The sequence below is a fragment of the Drosophila mojavensis genome, unplaced genomic scaffold (assembly GCF_018153725.1).
Source record: "Drosophila mojavensis isolate 15081-1352.22 unplaced genomic scaffold, ASM1815372v1 contig_36, whole genome shotgun sequence".
Lineage (NCBI taxonomy): Eukaryota > Metazoa > Arthropoda > Insecta > Diptera > Drosophilidae > Drosophila > Drosophila mojavensis.
In genome coordinates, this window is record NW_025318858.1 from 354896 (window position 1) to 378345 (window position 23450).

At 44.0% G+C, this 23450-nt stretch overlaps 4 protein-coding genes across 9 annotated transcripts; 3 read left to right on the top strand and 1 right to left on the bottom strand.

Annotated features, from left to right (window-relative positions):
* Positions 1–161: 161 nt before the first annotated feature.
* LOC6575568 (CD109 antigen) lies at positions 162–8245 on the top strand. 6 transcript variants are annotated; one of them, XM_015164716.3, is made up of 8 exons: positions 162–303; positions 953–2254; positions 2313–2574; positions 2631–2898; positions 5049–5253; positions 5862–6040; positions 6115–7013; positions 7070–8245. In XM_015164716.3, the coding sequence occupies exons 1-8, from the start codon at positions 239–241 to the stop codon at positions 8171–8173; spliced, it is 4284 nt and encodes a 1427-aa protein (XP_015020202.2). In that variant the 5' UTR covers positions 162–238; the 3' UTR covers positions 8174–8245. The 6 variants fall into 6 exon arrangements, with proteins under 6 accessions (XP_015020202.2, XP_002001577.3, XP_015020198.2 ...); XM_002001541.4 differs by lacking the exon at positions 5049–5253 and adding an exon at positions 3058–3244 and having other exon boundaries at positions 173–303; XM_015164712.3 differs by lacking the exon at positions 5049–5253 and adding an exon at positions 3709–3907 and having other exon boundaries at positions 173–303.
* Positions 8246–8565: 320 nt separating this feature from the next.
* LOC6575569 (zinc carboxypeptidase) lies at positions 8566–10178 on the top strand. Its single transcript, XM_002001542.3, has 5 exons — positions 8566–8781; positions 8840–8967; positions 9022–9406; positions 9466–9853; positions 9916–10178. The coding sequence occupies exons 1-5, from the start codon at positions 8599–8601 to the stop codon at positions 10134–10136; spliced, it is 1305 nt and encodes a 434-aa protein (XP_002001578.1). The 5' UTR covers positions 8566–8598; the 3' UTR covers positions 10137–10178.
* A 305-nt stretch (positions 10179–10483) lies between these two features.
* On the top strand, positions 10484–12107 carry LOC6575570 (zinc carboxypeptidase). The gene is made up of 5 exons (XM_002001543.3): positions 10484–10663; positions 10727–10863; positions 10959–11340; positions 11403–11790; positions 11850–12107. Exons 1-5 carry the CDS (start codon positions 10499–10501, stop codon positions 12041–12043), a joined length of 1266 nt encoding a protein of 421 aa, XP_002001579.1. The 5' UTR covers positions 10484–10498; the 3' UTR covers positions 12044–12107.
* LOC6575571 (myosin-VIIa) lies at positions 12028–23188 on the bottom strand. Its single transcript, XM_002001544.4, has 10 exons — positions 22924–23188; positions 20897–21160; positions 19714–20835; positions 19136–19651; positions 17806–18828; positions 15850–16059; positions 15491–15783; positions 13564–15099; positions 13381–13504; positions 12028–13318 (listed from the first exon to the last, which is right to left on the bottom strand). The coding sequence occupies exons 1-10, from the start codon at positions 22945–22947 to the stop codon at positions 12065–12067; spliced, it is 6366 nt and encodes a 2121-aa protein (XP_002001580.4). The 5' UTR covers positions 22948–23188; the 3' UTR covers positions 12028–12064.
* Between the last annotated feature and the right edge of the window lie 262 nt (positions 23189–23450).

Sequence of the window (23450 nt, forward strand, 5' to 3'; positions counted from 1 at the left end):
ATATGTATATGCTGATAGTGAACAAGACAATAAATAAATAAAAAACAATATTGACTATGAATCATGTAGAACAACATTATATTTATACATAGTACTCAGTACATCGTTAAATTATAATTGTTTGAGCAGCCACAGTAATTCTCTGACGGTTTTCCATTAAATTTCCTTTCAGCTATTTTCAGAAACAATAAAAAATTTGCATTTTTATTTAATTTTTGTAACAAAAAAAGCCGCGAAAATGTCGCGGTTGCTAGTTTTTTGTTTATGTGTATTTCAATTGGGACTTCTCATCAATGCCACTGGGTAAGTGATAAATAATGTTAGTCTATCTACATATATGCAATTCCATGAAGCTATCATCGTCTCAAAAGTTCTAGGAATTAATTCGAATACATTTTGAATTGAATGCTTGCTAGTTTCTTCTGCAGCTGTCTAAATCTACGAAGAGACGGTTTTCATTGTATATTGAAAACCGGTTGAATGGTCGTAAAATGTCAAGTTGTGCATACTTTTTCATTCCAAATCAAAGGCTTTCATGTTACGTTATCTCCCAGCATGTGTGAAGAACGAAAAAAAAAAAAAAAAAAAAAGAAACAACAAAACAAAAACAAAAACACACAAACACGAATATACATAAAAAATACAACAAATTTCCTCACTATGCTTGATTGAAAACAAGCGGAGTAAAACTCCTTTTAATTTATTCGGTTTGTTATCTAATGAATATTTTGTGAGTTGTAAAATGACCTAACAACATTCGTAGGAATAATGATGGATGATCGATTATCAGTAAAGCTCATAAGTACTTATCGTATATACACAGTTTGCAAATAATTAATAAATTACTCAGCTGAATCCGGTTTATTATGAGATGAAAGAAGTAAAATAAATAATTACCGTCTAACCGTACAAATATTTATAGAACTAATGCATATCTTTTTAATTTCCACAGTCTGTACACGATCATCGCACCTGGAACGATCCGCTCGAACTTTAAATACAATGTGGCTGTGTCTGTGCACAAGGCTGAGGGCAAGAGCACCATAAAGGTGGGCATCACTGGGCCATCTTACAATGAAACAAAAGAGGTGGAGCTGCTGCCTATGTCCACGACAAATGTGGAATTCGATGTGCCGACTCTATCGAGTGGGGACTACAATTTGACAGCCGACGGCACTGAGGGCGTCATCTTCAAGAACACAACCAAGTTGAACTATGCTGATAACAAGCCATCAATATTCATACAAACCGATAAGGCCACGTACAAGCCATCGGATTTAGTGCAGTACCGAGTGCTATTTCTAGATGAGAACACACGACCTGCAGCGATTGATAAGCCCATCACGATTGCCATCAGTGATGGAGAGCAAAATCGTATTAAGCAGCTAATCGATATTCAATTGACGAAGGGCGTCTACACGGGAGAGCTGCAGCTGTCGGAGCAGCCGGTGCTGGGTACGTGGAGCATTGCTGTCAATGTCGCCGATGACACAGCTGCAAGCAAGTCCTTTGAGGTGGCCAAATATGTACTGCCCAAATTCGAGGTAGTGGTCGAATCAGCCAAGGATGTTGCTATTCAAGATGGCGTAGTCAAGGCCACAATTCGAGCCAAATATACGTATGGCAAGCCGGTGAAGGGCAAGGCGACTGTCTCACTTGAAGAAGACTTCAACTACTACAGGCCGATCAACTCTGAATCGAAACGAATGAAAACTGTCGACATCGATGGCAAAGCTCATGTGGAGTTCCCCATTGAAAAGTCAGCATATGGCTCAGGTTATACACCGCCCTTGAAAATCTTTGCGGAAGTTACGGAGGACTTGACGGGCAACAAGCAAAATGCTTCATCAACTGTGACAGTGCACTCTCAGCGCTACAAAATCGAGTCAGTCAACGCTGTAACTAATTATCATCCAGGCAAGACCTTTGCCTATCAGTTTGTGGTTAAAAACTTGGATGGCTCCCCTGTACAGGGTGGTTCGAAAAAGGCTAAGCTGGTACTCGAAGCGCCCCATAGATATTTCAACTTTGATCGATCCGATGATTCACCCGACCTCAAAAGCATTGAATGGGACGCTCCCTTAAACGAGCACGGAATAGCCACCTTCGACGTAGTCTTGCCCGTAAACGACACTCGTTTCTACAATGTTAAAGGCGTATATGATGAATCGAGCTCTTACTTGGGCTCCATTCACAAGTTTCAACCGACTATTGAAAGTGCTGAGCCGCTCCAGATAATTGTGAGCACCAAAACGTAGGTGCCCCTAGATAGTGTTAGTCTTGGCTACAGATAATAATAATTAATTTCTTAGTCCCAAATTGGGCAAAGACGTCTCCTTCGATGTTAAGTCTAACGAACAGATTCCATACTTCGTCTACGCGATCATTGCTCGTGGAAATATTGTCAAGGCCGAACATGTCGATGTCCCTGAAGGACGCAAGACTTACACCATTAAGTTCACACCCACGTTTGCGATGGTACCACAGGCCTCGATTTACGTGTTTTTCATTTTTGACAACGAGTTGCGCTTCGAGGAGCGGACAGTTGATTTCAAGAAGGACTTCGATAACTCGGTAGGCTGCTTGAGTATAAATATTTGTTTCTGTTAACAGTTGGTATTTCTGCACAGATTGAGATCTCCGCTCCATTGGAGGCCAAGCCCAGTGAGGACGTGGAGTTGAAAATCAAAACTGACGCCGATTCCTATGTGGGTCTGCTGGGCGTTGATCAAAGCGTGCTGCTGTTGAAGTCTGGAAATGATTTGGCTCGCGATGCTGTTTTCGATAGTCTTGACAAGTACAAAACATCTACACCCTGGCAATCGGGATATGGCCGCTATCCAGGACAGACATCCGGGCTGGTCACACTTACCAATGCCAACTATCCGTACAACTTTGGTAAGCTAAGGGACACGAGTCCTGAACAAGGATTTTTATAGAATAAGGGAACAATATGGCAATATGATACGGCTGTACGGAATTTTAGACGAGTTAGGCATACAAAAAATGAAAACTAGGTTGCATGAATGAAATTGTTTGCTGGTGTACATATTTTAGCAACACGATCATATGATGCAGTCGATGGCGAAGTTGATTATGAAATATACCTAGAAGCTCAGGAGGAAGATGAAGCAATCAATGACTTTGTTACCAAAGACGTTGCAGTGCCTAAAATTGAGGATCGAAATAAATTGATACGCAAGAATTTTGCAGAAGTTTGGATTTGGCACTCCACCAATATAAGGTGGGTTCTCGCCTTAAAACATAAAGCATGAAGAGCACACCATAAGACGGTATTAAGCAAAGTAACACAATAGTTTCGAGGTCTTACGTAACATATAATTACACCTATTTTAATTCTTCAGACATGGTCAATTAAGGTTGAGGTACTTTAATTCCTCTCAATCTACTTCCTTGCTTTGGTTGTGTATTTTAAATAGAGTATTTTAGTGGAGGATATACACAGAAGCCGTAGACGTAATCGCAGAGGCCACTGAAGCCATAGAAGTACTCGAAGAAGATGGTACTTTGTTGGAAGAGGAAATTCAAATTCGGGAAGACTTTCCCGAAAGCTGGATATTTGAGGAGATGTAAAAGTTTTTAATTCGATTTACGAGTCTAGTTTAATAATTTCAATTAGGAGGATAATTGTGTGGTATAAGTAATTCATACTCATCTTCAGTTTGCACTAATCGAATTTGTATTTAGGTATTAGACTTTTTGGCACGGCCCTTCCTTTATATACTTCCTTTGCCCTGAATTCCATGTCACCTGGCTTTGGAATGGGAGGATCGGCTCTGCCAGTGATACACCATCTTTATGCGGCAAAAATTCCTACGGCCCTTCCAATGGCCCACAAAATTCGCAGAGAATTTCCAGAAACTTGGATTTTTGCAAACAAGACAACGTAATTGCGAAATCAGTATATCTCTTTTCTGAAAGTTACTGCTTTGGGTGAACAACTAACTACAATATAGCAATGTAGCACTACAACAGCATATAAATGCAGTATGGAATAAGCGTTACAACTAACTTTAATCAAGTCAATTATGGGTGCCTAGAGAATATTGTATGTTAGAGCTTTTGGTCGGTCGAAATTCTGGCATATATATGTTTTTATTAATAATTGTATTTTTCATGCAGTTTCAGAGAACATTGTGCCACTTGTACTAGATAGCGTACATTATTTCTCTTCTGAACAGAATATTCAAATCCGTAAAGAGTTTCCCGAAAGCTGGATATTTGAAAACATGGAGAAGTATAAAACCCCTTGACTTAACAATTTAACTTTCTCTTCGTGATTTCGGGTTTTTCAATTCAAATCATATTCCTATCATTCGATTCTTAGTTTCTTACTAGATCTTTTTTTATATATTTTGGTAGAGCTTCATGTGCTATATTCTGAATCTTTTTTTAAGCGATCATAAATACTATATGACAACAGGCTTGATCTGTCGCCCGATATATTGGCCTCATTAAATTTTAAGTATTCCGCTTTTGTCATGAGCTTCATTTGGTGAATCTGATCTGAGTACTTTCTCTGGTTTTGAATCTATCTGAAAATGTCTTTTTGTGTTTTCTATATGGATGAGAGGCTTTAATCTCTTTCCGGCAAATGTATGTAGATGCAGAATGCTCTAAAATTCCCTATTTGTGCGTAGGTATTCGATTGTTGCGACATCCACAGCGTGTTTTACCGTCCGCATTTGAATTTGAAATTACTTCGAGTAGGCATGGATTTATAGGACCAGATGCTTCTCCACCGAAAGCTGCTGCTCATATTCGGAAAGAGTTTCCCGAAGTTTGGATATTTGCAGACAATATTATGTAATTTTAACACTTTTACTATATTTACATCAACTAATTTGGGTATTCAACTAACTCAGACACTGGATTATAACACAATAATCTTCACCTATGAACAGCACATTACTATATAGTACTATATCTACCATTCACCGTTATGAACAGCAGCAATTTTTATACGAACGTTGACTTTTGAAGGTTAATGTAATATACAATGAATAAACCGATTAATTTTTTCCTAGATATACCATATTATCGTCCACTTTATAATCGTTTTCCGAGTCCATTCAGACCGGAACCTGGCCTAGAAGTCGCTTTTGGAGGTTTACCAATGCCACCTTCTGTAGGAACTCAACTCCTTGTTGGGTCAGTAGGACCAGTTCCAGCTGTCGTTCCTCAAATTCGAAAAGAATTCCCCGAAACTTGGATGTTTACAAGCAATATAACGTAATTAGCATTTTCTGAATAGGCAATGATACCACGGGTTAAGTTCTAGGCACAAAAAAGCTTATTTTACGAGTATAACAACATGGTCTTACATGGCACTGCAACAAACTAACTAACTAACACTCTAATTATTAATATAATTTATCTACTTTTAAAGTTAACAACTTAAAAAAACTGGATTCGGGTATAATACCCATAATGAAAGTCAGTGGGGAAAGGCAAAGCACCAACAAGATTCGAAAAACTACCACGCAGAAACCGAATCTTACCGATGAGGAGACATACGATTCGGAAAAGATTTCTGGCGTACGCGAAATATTTATGGAAACTTGGATATTTCATGGAAATTTAACAAAAATGTACACCAAAATTTCGCTTACAGAAAAGTTCTAAGTCCTAAACTCATCTCATATTAACTGGTATTGCTTATTGCGCGAGCTTATGTTTATAAGTTACATTCATTGCTAACCATCGTAGAGGAGGAGTCCCATTTATTTCCTAATCATTTATGTGTTGCTTTGCACTTGATTTTAAATGATACTGTTGATAATATAAATATCTCAATTAGTGAAACTAAAGATGTACATTATTTAATTTCCCCTTATCAGTGATGATGCTGAGGGCTTTACTCTGGTCAGAAAGATTCCGGACACAATCACATCATGGGTTATAACTGGATTTTCTTTAAACCCAAGAACCGGCATTGCTTTAACCAAGAATCCTAGAAAGATTCGAGTGTTCCAGCCATTCTTTGTGTCTACCAATCTTCCCTACTCAGTGAAGCGTGGTAAGGACTAAAGCTCGAAAATATTTATTTCGTAAAAGGTATTCCAAATTAAATAATTTCATATTTATTACCAGGTGAGGTCATTGCCGTACCCGTTATTATTTTCAATTATATGGATAAGAGCCTTGACGCTGAAGTCACAATGGATAATTCAGACAAAGAGTTCGAGTTCACTGAGGCTACCAACGAGGTTGAGGAGAACTCAATAGATGAAATAAAACGAGTTAAGCGCATTACCGTACCATCCAATAACGGGCAGAGTATCTCTTTTATGATACGCCCCAATAGAGTGGGATCGATTACATTGAAAATTACAGCCACAACTCCATTGGCAGGCGATACGATTCATCAGAAGTTGAAGGTCGAACCGGAAGGTGTTACACAGTTCGAAAATGTAGCCGTCTTCGTTAATCTGATGAATCAGTCTGAATTGAGTCAGGAGCTGAACGCGAATATACCCACCGAAGCGGTTCCAGACTCTGAATTCATAGAGTTCTCGGTAGTCGGTGATCTGCTGGGACCCACCATAAAGAACTTGGACAATTTGGTTCGCAAGCCCTACGGTTGTGGGGAGCAGAATATGGTAAATTTCGTGCCCAATATTCTGGTTGTCAAATACCTTGAAGTCACCAATCGGAATATGCCGAGTGTAGTGGCCAAGGCAAAGAAGTTCCTCGAAATCGGTTACCAGCGTGAATTAACATATAAGCACGATGATGGCTCCTACAGCGCTTTCGGAAAATCGGATAAGTCAGGCAGCACCTGGTTAACTGCGTATGTTGTGCGGTCCTTCCATCAAGCTGCCAACTACACGGACGTCGATCCCGCGATAATAATGCAGGGCTTGAATTTCCTTGTATCGACACAAAAAGAGAATGGCGAGTTTCCCGAGGTTGGCAAATTGTTTGACAATGCTAATCAGAACGCCTTAGGACTCACATCGTTTGTGCTCATCGCGTTCTTTGAAAATAAGGTAAGTAAATGAAGAGCATACTGTAATATTACTAACTCTCTTTCTCTCTCTAACAGGAATTCACGGATAAGTCAGAGTACCAGCAAGCGATTCACAAGGGTCTCCAATTTGTTGCCCAAGAAGTGGATAAAACGGATGACCAGTACTCCCTGTCGATAGCGGCAGTTGCTCTTCAGTTGGCCAAACATCCCCAGGCGAAAAAGGTTCTAGACAAGCTTCAGGGCCTCGCCAAATTGGAGGATGGTCGTAAGTGGTGGTCGAAATCAGCTGAAAAGCCGACCACTGAGACAAGTGGCTTTAGGACTTGGCGTCCCAGCAGCAACGATGTCGAAATTACTTCCTATGTTTTGATGGCTCTCTTAGAGGAAGCGCCGGCTGAAGATTCTCTGCCAATCATCAAATGGCTCATTGCCCAACGTAACAGCAACGGCGGCTTTTCTTCTACACAGGATACGGTCATTGGGCTGCAAGCGCTAACAAAGTTTGCCTTCAAGGCCGGCTCTGGCACTGGCACCGTTGACATCGACTTTGTGTCATCGAATGGCGACAACAATGGTACTATTAATGTGAATCCAGAGAATTCACTGGTGCTTCAAAGCCATATCCTACCAAAGAGCACTCGAAAGGTTAACTTTACCGCGAAGGGCCAAGGTTCAGCAATGGTGCAATTGTCGTACCGATATAATTTAGCTGAAAAGGATAAGAAGCCCAGTTTCAAGGTGACACCCACTGTCAAGGACACACCCATGCAGCAATTGACCCTAGAGGTCTGCGCTGAATACGTACCTCTCGAGGCGAGCGACCAGAAGAAGGACTCCAACATGGCCGTTATGGAAATAGCTCTGCCCTCAGGCTTCATCGGTGATTCGGATAGCTTTGGCAAAATTCAGGAGGTTGACAGAGTCAAGCGCATCGAAACTAAGAACTCAGATTCTACGGTGATTATCTACTTCGACAGCCTGACGCCAGGCGATGTTAAGTGTTTACCTGTGGAAGGCGTCCGTGCGCATTTGGTGGCCAAGCAAAAGCCAGCCGCTGTCTCCCTCTACGACTACTACGACACGGATCGGCGTGCCACCGAATACTACCAGGTGAAGTCCTCTCTTTGTGACATTTGCGAAGGCTCAGATTGCGGCGCAGGGTGCAAAAAGGACAAATAATTTAAGCTTTCGTTCATCAGCTTGACACAAAAAAAGCAATAAAAGCAAAGCAACATGCATTAACAAATTTAATATTTCGACTCGTTAAAAACTTATTGCGGGCTTTTAAGTATTTTTTAAAAGGGTAACTTCAGAATTGGAAAGTTCTTAGACCGTGGCATATCGGTGAATACAGACTGATACTCCGATTCCAGCTACAACGAAAAAGGTATAGTGCTCTTGTGCTGGGGTGACTAGCAAATATTAATGGGAAATGAGATTATTGGCAGGCGTCCCACTCCATTAAAGTCGTTATCGTGGCGATTGGTAGTGCGATTAGTAAATTCTACAGCTCGTATCTTTATGTGTTAATAATGTTTATGGAGTGTTGCGCTAACACTTCTGTAATTAAGCAGTATTTAGCAAGCAAAGCCCGAGCAGTAAAGATGAAGCCGTACATACTATTGGCTATAATAATTATTATTTCGCTAGCTAATGGGGCTAGCGTCTTTAAAAAACGAGAACCTAAAAAGAAGGTGCGCTATGACAACTATAGGGTTTTTAAGATAAAGTATAAAAGCCCCATGCAGCGACAAAGTCTGCTCGACCTAACAAAACTAAAGCAAAACGTAAGTATTACTTAAAGGGAGAAATCTAGAAGCTATTGTGATAAAAATTGCATAACAGTTCAGCCTGTGGCACGATGACGGCTCTGAGTGTAATCTGATGGTCGCGCCAAGTGCATTGCCCCTATTCGAGGAGAGATTAAGACTTGTCAACGCAACGGCTGAAATGTTTATTGCCAATGTGCAGGAGTAAGTGTAGACAGGTGAAATAGTTAATACTCTGAAGATGAATGTCATTTTCAGTTTGATTGACCAGGAGAACGAAGCGGGCACAAGAGCTGATGCCACTTTTGGCTGGACACGCTACCACAACTTGACTGAAATCGACGCTTGGCTGGATACGATTCTGGCAAATCACCCAGAAGTTACCATGGGCTTTGTCCTTGGCCAGTCCTATGAAGGTCGGGATATACGCGGACTACGCATCTCGTATAAATGGGGTAATCCAGGCGTGTTCATTGAATCTAATATTCATGCACGTGAATGGATCACCTCAGCCACGGCCACATGGTTGATCAATGAGCTGCTCACCTCGAAAGACGAATCGGTGCGTGAATTAGCCGAGAGCCACGATTGGTACATTATCCCAGTTCTGAATGTAGACGGGTTTGTTTACACGCACGAAACGGTAAATGCAATATATGCACTAAATTTATTATTTTAAATTAAATTCAATAATTTGTTCAGGATCGCCTATGGCGCAAAACACGACAGCCGTCTCTGATTTCTGATTGTATCGGTGTTGATGCAAATCGGAACTTCGACTCGCATTGGATGGAGAATGGCGGAGCTTCTTCGGATCCCTGCGACGAAACCTATGCTGGGCCGTATCCTCTTTCGGAGCCAGAGATTAAAGCAATGTCGGATTTTATTAGCATCCTTAAGCATAAAATGAATGTCATGCTGGCCTTTCACTCCTATAGTCAGCTGTTGTTGTCACCTTATGGTCACACAGCGGAGGAGTTTCCCGATAACTACAATGACTTGATGCTTGTGGCGAAGGCATACAGTGATGCCGTCAACGGACTGCCCTATGGCACAATCTATAAATATGGATCGTCAGCTGGCATTCTTTGTAAGCAAACAAAATACATTTATGCGGTTACACAACATACATGTATGATGATTCAATTTTAGATCCGGCCTCAGGTGCTACTAACGATTGGGCATACAATGAACAGGATATCAAAATTTCCTATACCATTGAGTTTCGTGACACTGGGAATTTTGGCTTTGTATTGCCAGCAGCCTTTATAAAGCCCAATGCAGAAGAAACATTGATAGGCATTATGGCTCTTCTAGCAGAATCGAAAAGGTTGGGATATTTAGAACCAAAATATACATTTGATGGCATATGAACCAAAATACCCATAAAAGAATAAATATATTTATATATCACCGAATAATTAGTTTGAACACTTTTGAATTTATCAGATAGCAAATTATTTAATAGAGCTTTTCTGGCTGCGTGTCATCTAGCTAGATGAGGAATACAGTGAAGATTGTGGCAAAGAAGTCGTGAATGGTTTAATATCCATTCAAGTAAAACCTAACAGTTCGGGCTCGGACTATCTGAAACTACAATACGACTTGGAAATACCGGCAAAAACAATGATCAATAAAATAATTTAGATAAGTTCAACATAATAAAACTCTTGGAAAGTGCAACGTAGCTATCAAGTATAGACTCGACTTCGATATCATTCAGTCAAACTTAGCAATGCGTGTGATATGGGTGCTAGCAACGCTTGTAGTCCTAGTCAACGCTGGGACTCTCAAGGACCCACCGAAAGTGCGCTACGATGACTACAGTGTCCATCGCCTCAGCATCAGAAACAAGATTCAATTATCGCTAATAAACAGACTGAGCGAACTCAGCGACAAGGCATGTAGAGGATTCAATATTATAGACATAGATTTGATATAGCTTTTTGTAATTGATTTTTAGTTCAATGTTTGGAAGGAGTATGATGAGCACTCCAAGCAGGTAGACATAATGGTCAGCCCCGCTGCCTCAAGGCACTTTCAGTTGCTTCTTAAGCTGTATGGCATTAGCAGTCAGCTCTCGATACCCAATGTACAAAAGTAAGTGGACCCAAGATGATTTTCGATGCTATAAATGGCACACAGTGGCGATAAGAAGGAGAATTGCCTATTATAAAGTTTTATTTGGTGTTTAGGCTTATCGACGACGAGCATGTATCCAGCAGAGATAGCGGCACTTTTGGTTGGAGGCAGTACCACGAGCTGGCCGAGATCTACGAATGGTTAGATAACATTGTTGCCACATATCCCACCGTAACCGAAGAATTCTCTATTGGTAAATCGTACGAGGGGCGTAACATTCGTGGCATCAAGATTTCCCATGGGGCGAATAAGCCCGGCATATTCATAGAGTCCAACATCCATGCCCGTGAATGGATCACCTCCGCCACTGCAACCTGGTTCATCAACGAGCTGCTTACTTCGCAGAAGGAAGAAGTGCGCAACTTGGCCGAGAGCTATGATTGGTATATTATTCCCGTGTTTAATGTGGATGGCTTTGAGTACTCCCATCGATCTGTGAGCCACTTAATATATACACATGTCTGACAAGTAAGCACTAACCGGTTACCTATCTATAGAACCGCTTGTGGCGCAAGACGCGGCAGCCACACGCCACCTCGAAGTGTATTGGAGTCGACGGTAATCGCAATTTCGACTCGCACTTCATGGAGAACAATGGTGCTTCGGCGGACCCCTGCAGCGAGACATATGCTGGCGAGGATCCTTGGTCAGAGCCAGAGACAAAGGCGTTGGCCGACTACCTAACGTCCATCAAGGACAAGTTCGACGTGTACCTCTCATTCCACTCCTATGGTCAGTGGTTGCTTTCCCCTTACGGTCATACAGCTGAGGAGTTTCCAGAGAACTACAACGACCTACTTGAAATAGGCGCTGCCTTCGGCAGTGCCATTAAAAATTTAGTCTACAGCACCGACTATGTTCATGGCTCCACGGCTTCCGTCCTGTGTAAGTTAGTTCCCTGTCTTTACTCTCACGTCCAACTAAAAGGGATGACGCTCTTGCAGATGTCGCTTCCGGTTCGTCTGTGGATTGGGTCTTTAATGAGCTGAACAAGAAAGTGGCTTACACCATTGAGTTTCGCGATAAAGGCAACTTTGGCTTTGTACTGCCACCCGCTCAGATCCTGGCGAACTGCGAGGAGCTGATGGCTGGCATGGTTGCTCTGATCGACAAGGCGCACAATTTGAAGTACATATAATCCAATGTTTATTGCTATCATTTACTTATCATTAAAGTACCGCAAGTAGGAGGTCAGCAGGTCATCCATTTTGTAGCCTTGGGTGGTGCTGCAGAGCAGCTTTGCGGCGCCAATCATATTTCCGAAGCGTATGTGAAAGTGATTCTTCCCTGAGCTCCACATGCCCAGCTCCGAATAGCTGTGGCTGCGCAGCAGATGTTTCGAGTTCACATCGAGCAGGTGGAAGCCTCCACTGTTGATGGCAATCAGTAGATGCTCGGGCAGCGTCTGGTCGTTCAGCTGTTTGACAACGAAGAACGTAGATCCAAAACATGGTTGCTTGGCAAGCTCCTGCAGAAACATTAGCTTTGCCTGTTTCTCGCCGAGGCCAGCGTCTCTCTTGAGCATGGGGCCCAGCACTTGATGCCACTCGGCAAGAGTGTGCAATGGCAGCAGATCTTCAGGCACTAGGCGGTGCAAAAGGTCTTGAAGCGGCAGGCCCTCATCATAATCTGGATCCGCCCTGTATATCAGACTAACCAGTTGGAGGGCCACATCAAGTGGAATGGCATAGTGGCCCTTTAGGTATTTATGCAGCTCCTGTGGGTAGGTGAAGATCAAATCCGCATTGAGATCTTTGCCGGGTTGGCAGTCAATCCACAGCTTTCGCATGAAATGTAACTGGTAGTGGCCATCACAGCTGGAGCGAATGGTCTTCTGCTGGCGCAAGCACTGCATCAGCTCTGTAATAAAGTCGAAGACAAACTCAGCCTCTGGCATGGCATAAATCCTTTCGCCCATCTTCAAAAAGATACTGAAGCCCAGTTGAGACTTCAGCTCCAACCGCTGTGCTATCGTAGTGATGAGTGCAGCGCCGCGCGTGTGGGACTCGATTTCAAATGCTTCCACCGTATCGTCCGGGAAATAAATCTTATGGTAAATGTGCAGGCAGCGCTGCTGAATACCCTCAACCTCAATCAGATGTGGCGCCAGCTTCCGCTGGCCATGCTGCACAGAACGCTTCAGACGGCGGAGACACGCATCGGCCAGTGAATCGTTCCGCAGGCGGAGGAACAGAACCAGTTCCCGCATTATGAGGACACTCGGCGACATGATCCCTGTGGCTAAGTAGAGCAGGTCCCAGCCACGCTGCTCACTCACCTCCTTGGGATTTTCGGTGAGCTGTTTCATCAGCTGGCAGAAGACCTCGTCGCAGATCAAAGCATCTTGCAGTGCCGGCTGAAATATTAGATCCGTGTTCACTGGCAGATTGCCACGTGCTATATCACCCATGTACTTAAGGAAAAGGTACACATTACATTACAAAGTTAGTACCATGCATATCTCGGATCGCCTACCTTCAGTATGTGATGATGAATGACTAGCGCCTGTTGGTACAAATGCGGCTTGGCATGCAGAGCCCTAAGGAGCGGCGCCTTAAGCGGCTCAGCGGAATATCTCCACAAAGGCGACAAATCCGATCTGCGGTAAAATTAAATTAATACATATTCAAAACTAAAATCTACAAATGCAAAACGAACTCAAAGCGCTCCCTGAATTGCAAGTCTGCAAACTTGGCCAAGCTATGCTGGCGACGAAGCGGAGCATTTGTGGGCTTCATTGAAGTGGATTCCTCTACCAAGCCGCTCGTTGTTCGCTCCTTGAATATCTGCTGTAGGTGTGAGCTGGGCTTCACTAGTGTGGCTAAAATTCGCACATCTCTGGCTATAAATTGACCCCACTGCCCATTCGAGCATCCACGCCAGCTGCATTGCGGATCATTTGCCATTAGTTGAGCGCCCATGACGCCAGCTTCGAACTGAATTAGATCCCCGGGCACTACGGACAGCTGATCTTTCAGTTGGTCTGGCTGAGAACTTTGAATGACTACGCCGTAACTGGAGCGCTGCTGCAAATTCAGCATCATGTAGTCAATGAGCTCGACGGCATCACGAGCCTCGCTCGACTGCAGCACGAAGTTCTCCTGCTGCGCTGTGAGCACGTGCATCTGATCATTGGGCTGGTACTGAACCCTGATCAATTCGGCATAGCTGCAGCCTGCGAGCACCTGCTCCGTTTCATCAATAAGCGCGACGCCTGTTGCATTGATGGCTAAAATTAGATCCTCGCTCTGCAGTTTGGGGCCGGACACGTGCTGCACCTCGTACAAGCGAGAATGGCGCATGGGCCAGGATAGATGGCCAAACAGACAAATGTCCTCCATAGCGCGCAGCTGCGACTCCGGGTCCTGCCCTTTCTTCACATAGGCGCTGTTCTCGTACATGGTAGCAATTAGACGACTCCAATTGCGGACAGCGCGCTCACCTGGGGCCAGCAAGTCCCGAGGCACAAAGGCCGTCAGTTGGCTGTCCGTCAGCCTGGCCACGGGTACCGCTCCCTGCTCGATGTAGGTGGCCAAGGAGCAGATCATGGCAATATCCTTCTCCGAGCGACAGCGATATTCACCGCACTTTAGGCCGCTCATAATCTGCTTGTAGATGAGATGTGTGGCTTTGGGGTCCAGTGTGGGATCATACCAGGCACCGAACACCTCTTTGCGTAGATAAAGCTTCCAGGGCGCATCCAGCTGCCTTTGCTCGCAGCTGGAAATGGCATCCAGGATGTGCTCACGCCCAGCTCCCAGGGGCATCAGCTTCTCATCTAACGACAAGACTAGGCCGAAGCCAAAGCTGTCGGTCAGCTCCAGTCCATCGCTCAGCTGCTGCACTGCCTCTCGGGCTGTGCTGGCTGCATCCACCTGCAATTTGCGCGCCTGGCCGTCCGTCAAATAAATAGCCAGCTTTAGGGGCTGCCGACTTCGAATCGCCTGCAGCTCGAGCAGCGATGGTGGTTGTGAGCGCGCTCCATTGGCCAAGGTGCGCTCCAGATTTTGCAGAGCTGGCGCTGCGTGCAGCTTGGCAGTGCCCACCTTCAGATAGCTGCGCAAATAGGGCTCGAAATTCAACGTGGGTGGAAAGCAGCTCAGGCAGAGCGACAGCAGCAGCCAGCCTCGGGAGATCGAGCTGCGACTGGGGTTTAGATAAAGCTGCTTGCATATCTGTGCTAGAATTTCATCCCTGTAAGATACAAAATACAGTAATATTTATAAGGCTATAATAATAAGCAACCTAATACATGAGATTGAATTGATTCATATACATATGTATTATTTACTAACAGCAACTGCTTTACACTGCTTAGCTGAGTGCACTAGCCAAGCAGTGCAGCAACGTGTGCTGCTGCCTAAAGCTGTTTGCCAGATAGTAATGTTAACAGATCTCGTCTGATTAACAGTATAAGTCCGTTGTTAACAGCAGCACTGCTTTAGGCATATGTGGCGGATAATAAAGTCATCGCATTAGTTCCCTAACAGTAGCACTGCTTCAAATTAAGTGATTTTCAAAATATGTCAATTATAATCTATATCAGATTGGTATAAAAGGAACTCTGTGTGAACTGTTGACTAACCTCAACTCTTCTTTCAAGATGCCGTGCCCGATGATGAAATGAATCTTATCCAAATGACTGCTGCCAGCATTTAGCCATAGCTGATAGAACTCTTCAGCTCCCCGTTGGCCATTAGCGTTGCCAAAAGATTTTGGCTGACGTTTAACAGTTTGTCTAACAAAGCGCCGGGGCTTGGCGCCTAAGATAGACGCTATTTCCTGCATAAGCTGTGGACTACGCAGAGAGAGTGGGCTCTGATTGGGAACTGGCTCAGGCAGGTCGCCCATAAAGCGCAGAATCATTATCCAAATGGCCTAAATCATTGAAGGAATAATGGTAAGTCTGGCAATTAGTTATCACATCTATCATATGTCACTTACCTTAGCAGCCGTTTGATCCAGGGGCAGATCATGTTTTAGTAGGGCCTGTTTGAGGGGCTTCTTTTCGTGCTGATATGTGATACCACTGCTAAAGTACGTGGAGGCAAATTTTAAGAAGCTAAAGTCGGAAGTGTCAACATTACGAGGGGTTGGCTTGGGCAATCGAATGGTGCCAGCGGAGCTGATGCTGTTGGTCTTTTTCAGATTAATCTATTTTTAAAAATAGGAGTAACACATCAAAATAGTATATTGCACAGTTGACTACAATTACCAATCAACCAGAAACCAGAAAAAAAAACTTAATGAATGTAACAAAGCTCCAATAAGGGTATTCCACAGCCAACATGCAAGACCTAAATTTATCATATGGTTTCTCTTATACACACGATCGCGGAAATAATTTGTTATAAATACATTTAGTCATTTGAATTTTAGACAGTTATAATCAATGTGGCTGCCAGCTGTCAAGGCGGCCAGAGCGCTTAAGGTTTTCTATGCTACAGCTGCGCCGAAGATTTTTCGATCCGATAAGAGTCCGAATACAATTTACAATCACATTTTATTTAATTAGCGATAGCGGGGGCTTTGCTTGACAAATTTTTTATTTTAAAGTTAGTTGCTGGCTACACCTCAACCTGTGCGTATATGGGTTCTAGCTAGCGGAACTCGAAGGAAATTGAATATTATATGGTTGTTGTTAATAAATATTTAAAATGTTTTGTTGTTTACTCTGGTTTCATTTCAAAACTTATTTTATGTTGATTGAATAACTATTATAGTTTAATTAATATGTGTGCAGGTTTTCCTCGCGTACCTATGGAGGTCTATATAGAATTAAGGACCAAACAAATGAATAAATACATGTGAATAAATATTGATACATACACACATATAAATATATTAAGGTTCGCACAGGAGACTCAAGCTAAGAATCGGAAATATGAAGGTAAAGTAAATTGAAGGACAGGAAATCGACTTGTATTTTATTTCACATACGTCGACTAAGGAAATCAAGTTTTATTTGCCCATGACTAGGCGCTGAGTATTTTTTGTTATGTGCGCGACTTTCCCAAAAGATAATCAAAGAAAACAAAAAGCTATTTAGTAATCTTGAGAACTATTAAAGCTCTAATCTGTTGCCCTATTCTATATGTAAATATTATCGAAATTAAGGCAACTCTTATCTCACAAATTAAAAATTAAAAATAGATTAGGAACAAAAGCAAGAAATGTGTTCTAATTTCCGCCGATTGTGCTGCAGTCCAAAAATATATATCAGATAACTTTCTGGACATTGACTATAGTAACACGCACAGTATGAAATAACCAAACATCAACAACTACAACAAGAACAACAAGAACGGAAACACATATGGAATATCCGAAAGCAACTACCACATACACCAGAACTAAAGGCGTGTAATGAAGAAAAGACGAAATGGATTGCACAAATCTCTAGATTCCTTAGATATTCACCGCCGAAGCGGCTTTTATTTACAAAATATGTATAATTTATAGGTTGGTACATAGAAAAAGAACGATCACAAAACGAATCGATAGCAAGTACGTATGCATAGGCTCTACATATATGTACATATGTCAACCGACATTGATGTAACGTATGTACAGGTGAAACACTCTCCCATGGCCTACCCAGCGTGTGAAGCGATTGGAAGAGATGCTTGCGTTAAACGAAGGATGTCTTTCAATCGCACTCCTTAGATAATATCAGCTATCAACTACTTAAAATAACATATACTCTGACTAATTTGTTCAGGGCTGCCCGAGCACTCGCAACTGCTAGAGGCGCGTCTGATCGACAATCTTTCGAGGCGCCGCCTCATAGTAGTTGACGGGGCGGGACAGCAGCTTGGTGGGGACGTCTTTGCGCAAGCGCAACTGCCGCTCGAATATCAAAGACTTCTCCTTGACATTCGGCCCCAGTGGACCACTCACGTCGGGCTCGTCATTCAGGAAGCCGAACACGTCGTCTACAATCTGCTTCGATGATTCCACGTCCATGTACCCGGGGCTGTCCAGTGCATTACCATTCATTTTGGCACCGATTGGCGCAACTGTCACATTCGGAGGGGGCGGCGGCAGTGACATACGCGCCTGCAATGTGGGCGCAGGAATCACATTCACCCTCACCTGCGGCTGCTCTGATCGCTTCAATGATTTTGTGCGCCTGGGCTGATGCACGGCAGCCATGGACACAGCATTGCGGGCAGCGATCTGCTCCTTGAGGCGCTGCTCCTCTGCCTGCTTATTCTTCAACCGCTGCTCTGCTTCCGCCTGCTGCTGCATGAGGCGCTGCTGCTCTAGCTTCTTTAGGCGCAGCTGCTCTTGCTCTTTCAGTAGCTTCAGCTGCTGCTGTGATTCCCTCTGCTTCGCCCGCTTGGCCTGTAGCTCGAGGGCGAAGCGCTTCCTAGCCAGATAGCCGCGGCTCAGAGCCTGCAGCTTTATCATGCGACTGCGCACCATTGTAAACTGTGTGGTCAGCCGCTGGGCCGCGAGGCAAGCGCCCAGTCTGTGGAAGCCGCGTCGCATGGTCAAAAACCTCCGCCTCTCAGCCCGGCCACGCCAATACCGCTGCACTGTGACTATAGCCACACGATACTTCTCCATGTAGCGGCGGAAGAGCACGCGTCGTATGCCTCTCTGAATGGTGACGATGTACTTAAGCATCACCCGCGAACGCTTCGCCTCCAGCAGTGCATCGTCCTCATCCCGCAAGAAGAGCTTCGTGCGACCGAACTGACGATCCGAGTCAGCCGGCAACGCCGCCTCGCAAATCTGGCGAGCCAGCAACCGGCAGTCACACTGGTCCAGAGGACCCGTCCGCGGCACCAGCAATCGGTACCGCTCCACAAAGGCTCGGTACTCGTGCCGTATGGGATAGCCCGCCCGACGAATGCGCGCCGTTTCCATCATGCCGGAGTAACGCAACTGACGGACGCACAGCTCCTTGTCAAAGTTCTGTAGAAGGAAAAAGCACACAAATTAGTATCAATATTAGTAAGAGAGTTGTAGTAGTATTTTTTCTGAAAATGGATGGAAATGGTTCGTTGAATCGATTTACGATTATCTAACTAAGTACTGAAATTGATGAAAGTCATTTCGTCAAAGAGTTAATAACGACTTGATATAGAATCCATGTGGTATTTAAGAGCCTCACACTATTTTGGGAAACTAACGTAGATTACTCTTAGAATGCTTTACAAAGTTTTGCCAGAAAAGAGCTAACATTGAGATTTTCACTGATCTGAAAATTCGATCTACTTACATTGGGTTCCTTGTACTCGTTGGGCTTGATGCAGCGTATGAAGTAGGGATGGGCCTGCGACAGGGTGCGCATTAGCATGTCCAGCGAGTTGCGAAACTTGACGCACAGAGTGGGTTGCTTCTTGGCCGTGTCCATGGGTAGCTCCTGCGGGCAGATGTCCACCAGATACTTATTGCTGGAGCGCTGTACGAGGTTACGCAGGTCACCGCTAAAGGAATCGCGATTTTTTTCGAGGAAGCCCAGTGGATTGTACATGACGACGCCGGCATAGTGCCGAATGCCGAAGAGCGAGGCTTGGGTCGTCTTGCCTTTGACGTATATGGAGCGATTGCCGTGCTGCACGTGCAGCTTCTCCAGCAGCGTCTGGTCCGTGCCCTTGGGAAACTTGGACTCCTCGTCGATGAGGGACATAATATTCACAGGCTTCATGCCAATCAGGTCGAGAATGTCCTGATTGTCCTGGAACTCGATGTGCTGCCAGTTGATATGCTCCATCTGGTACTCCGCCTGCTCCATCTGCAAAACCAATAGCATTAGACACGTACTCTCACTTATTTTGACTGCAAGCTGGTTGATACCTTGAAAATGTGACCGACAAAGAACTGCTGCAGGTTCTCATTGGCATAGTTGATGCACAGCTGCTCAAAGCTGTTGTTGTCGAAGTTCTCGAAGCCAAAGATGTCCAGCACTCCGATGCTGTTCACTGGCTGCTCCGGCTGCTTGTTGATCGTCTCATTGATGCGTTTCACAATCCGCACGAAAATGCCGTCGTAAAGCGACTTGACGAAGGCATCGCGTCCCTCCAGGGCGGCCTCCTTGGACAGGCTGGTCACCACGTGCTCGCCATGCACAAAGATCGTCCGTTGCGTGAGGGCCGCGTTGAGAGGCGCTTCTGGCAGACCCAAGAGCTGGGCTATGCGCCGCAAATTCGCTGGATCGTCCACCTCGGCGGCCTCCAGGTTGGCCACCTCAGTCGCCTTGAAGCGCAAGTTTCCAAAATGAAGTATGGCAGCGAGCAGGCTGAGTATGCTCCAAAGCTCCTCCGGCTTGAACGATAGCACCTTCATGGCAGCCCGTATGTCGGCAAAGTCCTTCTCGTCCTGCTTGCCAGGCAGCGCAAAGCAGCCGCCCTGTGCCAAATAGTGGTACTGGCTGGGCGACTGCTCCTGCAGCTGCAGCCTCTCCCGCTCTGCCGCAGTCAGCCCGGCCAGCATGCAGTAAAAGATGTGATAGTTTCGCTCGTCGCGACTCTGAAACACAATGCGGGACTTTTCCAGCAAGTACTGCTGTATGCGAGCACCCTGTATGGTACCTTCGGGCGTGAAGCGGATGTCAATGTACTTGCCGAAACGCGAGGAGTTGTCGTTGCGTACGGTCTTCGCATTGCCGAAGGCCTCCATGATTGGGTTCGCCTCAATGATCTGCTGCTCAATCCAGGAGTGTTTGCCACTTATGGCAGCCAGGTACTGCAGTATCAGCTTGGTGCTCTCGGTCTTGCCCGCCCCCGACTCCCCGCTGATCACGACGCATTGATCCTCCTTCAACCGCTGCAGGCGCTGGAACGCATTGTCGCTAATGGCGAAGATGTGCGGAGGCAGCTCATTCAACTTCTTATTCCTGTACAACTGGATCTCGCGATGCGTGTAGATGGGCAGTATCTGATAGGGATTGATGGCCACCAGCATGGAGCCTGTGTATGTCTGCAGAGGAATCAGCAGGCATTAGCATGGACACTATTAGTGCTTACCAATGTCTACTTACATAGATGAACTGTTTGTCGTAGCGCGTCTGCAGGTTGCGCAGGATCGTGTACTCCTGCAGATCGCCGAGTGTGATCATATCCTCCACGTCCGCGTGGGAGGTCACGTGCATGGCCTTGAGCACATCGCCCGCCGGCACCCAGAACTGTTTCTTGGAATCATCGCAGATCAGAGTTTGGGTCTTCTCTGTGCGCACAATGCGAGCTCCGAATGGCACTGCGAACTCGCTGCTTGTGTGCTGCGGCTTAACCCAGACGTATTCGCCCTGCAATTGATCATCAATGGGACTCAAATGAGAGATCTTATCAATGTAATAATAAAAGTGTTGTACACGCGCCTCACTTCAACATGAGCGATTAGATATCGGTATCGAGACCTTCTGGGTAAAGAAATTGTTACCCAATGTCAAGGAACTCCGGGTGTTTAGAAATCGATTACTGCCGTCATGTAAAGCAATTAATGTTGCTCATATCTCTGCCCCGAAAGTTGACACTTTTGGCAGCTACCACAATTATGGGCGCAACATAAATTTCGATAAGAGATCTTGTGCTCAGAGCAGTTCATAAATTTCAACATATGAACTGTTTTCAACTCAAGATTCTATAGTAATAAAATATACATTGCTTAATTTGTATCATTTATTATTATTATTATTATTATTATATTATTTAGAATGTTTCTCAGCTTTGTCAAGAATGAGACCATATAAAATATATCCATTTATACTATGTATAATATAGAAACCGCAGATAACACTCGAAGTCTTAATGACACTTATCAAAGCTGAGTAAAGCTCTTCAAGTCTTCAGCATTTATTTGGTGGCTTATTTGAATAATGAAGCAGGCAAACGGTAGCCAATAGGCGAACAGCAGGAGAATCAAATATGTATGTTCGATGTGCTTATCTTATCGCAGGAATGTCGATAAACAAAAAGTCTTATCGGAATTTTACAATCGGAGCGGAAAACATGGCACAACAACAAACAGTTAATGACTGCCAAAAGAGAGTTGCGAAAAGCAATCTTGGCTCTAATAAAATACTAGATTTTCTTCAGAAAGATTTCATCCTAGGCGAGCAGACAGAAATTAGCAGATATCAATGCATATTATAATGTATTATACATTATCTCTGCTCCTTGTTTATCTCTAATAACATAAGACACCTGTGCCGAAGTCTATTTGATAGGAGTATGACTAAGCACCACCGAAAGCAAGGGAAATAAATAAATGCTGCTAAGTCCACAGTGAAAGGTTGATTCCTGATTAGAATATTCCGTTATAGGCGTGATTTTCAAATGCTGGCTGAAATATGAGGTCATGTTGTCCCCATATCAGGTTGATAAATGTTTACTTAATTGCAAACTAATTTTCACGATGATCTAACTGTCGCATACGCCTAGACTCAATCAAGCTGCCAGCTGACACAAGTGGGCTTTGGATTTTGATTTGAACACACGTATGGATAGGAGCCACTCAGAGTGCCCAGATGGCGTCACTTATTTCACATTTCATAACCAAAACTAATCATCCAACTGTGAATGGGTATCAGCTAGTCGGTTACTATAGCACTTCGACAATCGACAAATTGATAGCGATCAATCAAAGTCAGCAGTTAGAGCGGGTAAGCACATATATGATTTGCTAATCTTACTTATGGCAGGAGTGCTCAGTCAGGGTATCTTTATGTCGATCATTATAATTATCCACTAAAATACTGCCACACATTCTTTCGATAAGGAGCATAACTGGCTTATCATGTGCTTGCTTTAATTGAAAATAACAAACTTTAGGCAAACTGTCTTCCATGTATAATAACTATCTCAGTTCAAATACGAATGAACTATAAAAAATATGGTTTCATTTGGGTTTTATTATCTATTTATAGTTATATTATATTGTTGATTAATAGAACATAGGCATATTTTGTATCTTCTTTCATTTTTTTTTTTTATTTATGCTTTATTATGACCGAAAGAGTATTTTATTTCGGAACTTTATTTTGCTTTCCGACATATTTTGAGAACTTACATGTTCCCTTAGAAATTCAGACATTTTGCCTATTCGATGAGCAGAGAGAAGCTTCAAACCGTTTCGCGGAAAGTTTTGGATAGTTAACGCTCGATGGAGCACTGCCGAGACACTCGCGCCGTGGATTCTTTTAATTGCTTAACAAATATTTGTCCAACGATTGGTGTTTATTTTGACAGCCGTTTTCACTTGTATTTTATTATTATTTTTTCGTTTTTTGGTTGGTTCTCGACCGTGAAGTTCTGTTCGGCCCGGAGTCTCGTTAACTTGTGAACGGGGAGGTCTACTACTGTGGCCCTTGCTGTCATTTCGTTTCTTATCTCCCAGAGCGGCGTCGGCGGCACAGTTGATATTGATAATGAATATTGAATATGTTTTTGGCAGCCCCGTCTAGTCTTATCGCGTCGTTTCGCCATATGGCTGGATTCGATCAAGTGTGCAAAATTATATGGAAATTTACATCGAAAACTCGGCCAGGGAATTCACTTTGCGCACTATCAAATGTAAAGGAGAGTCAAATAAATGAA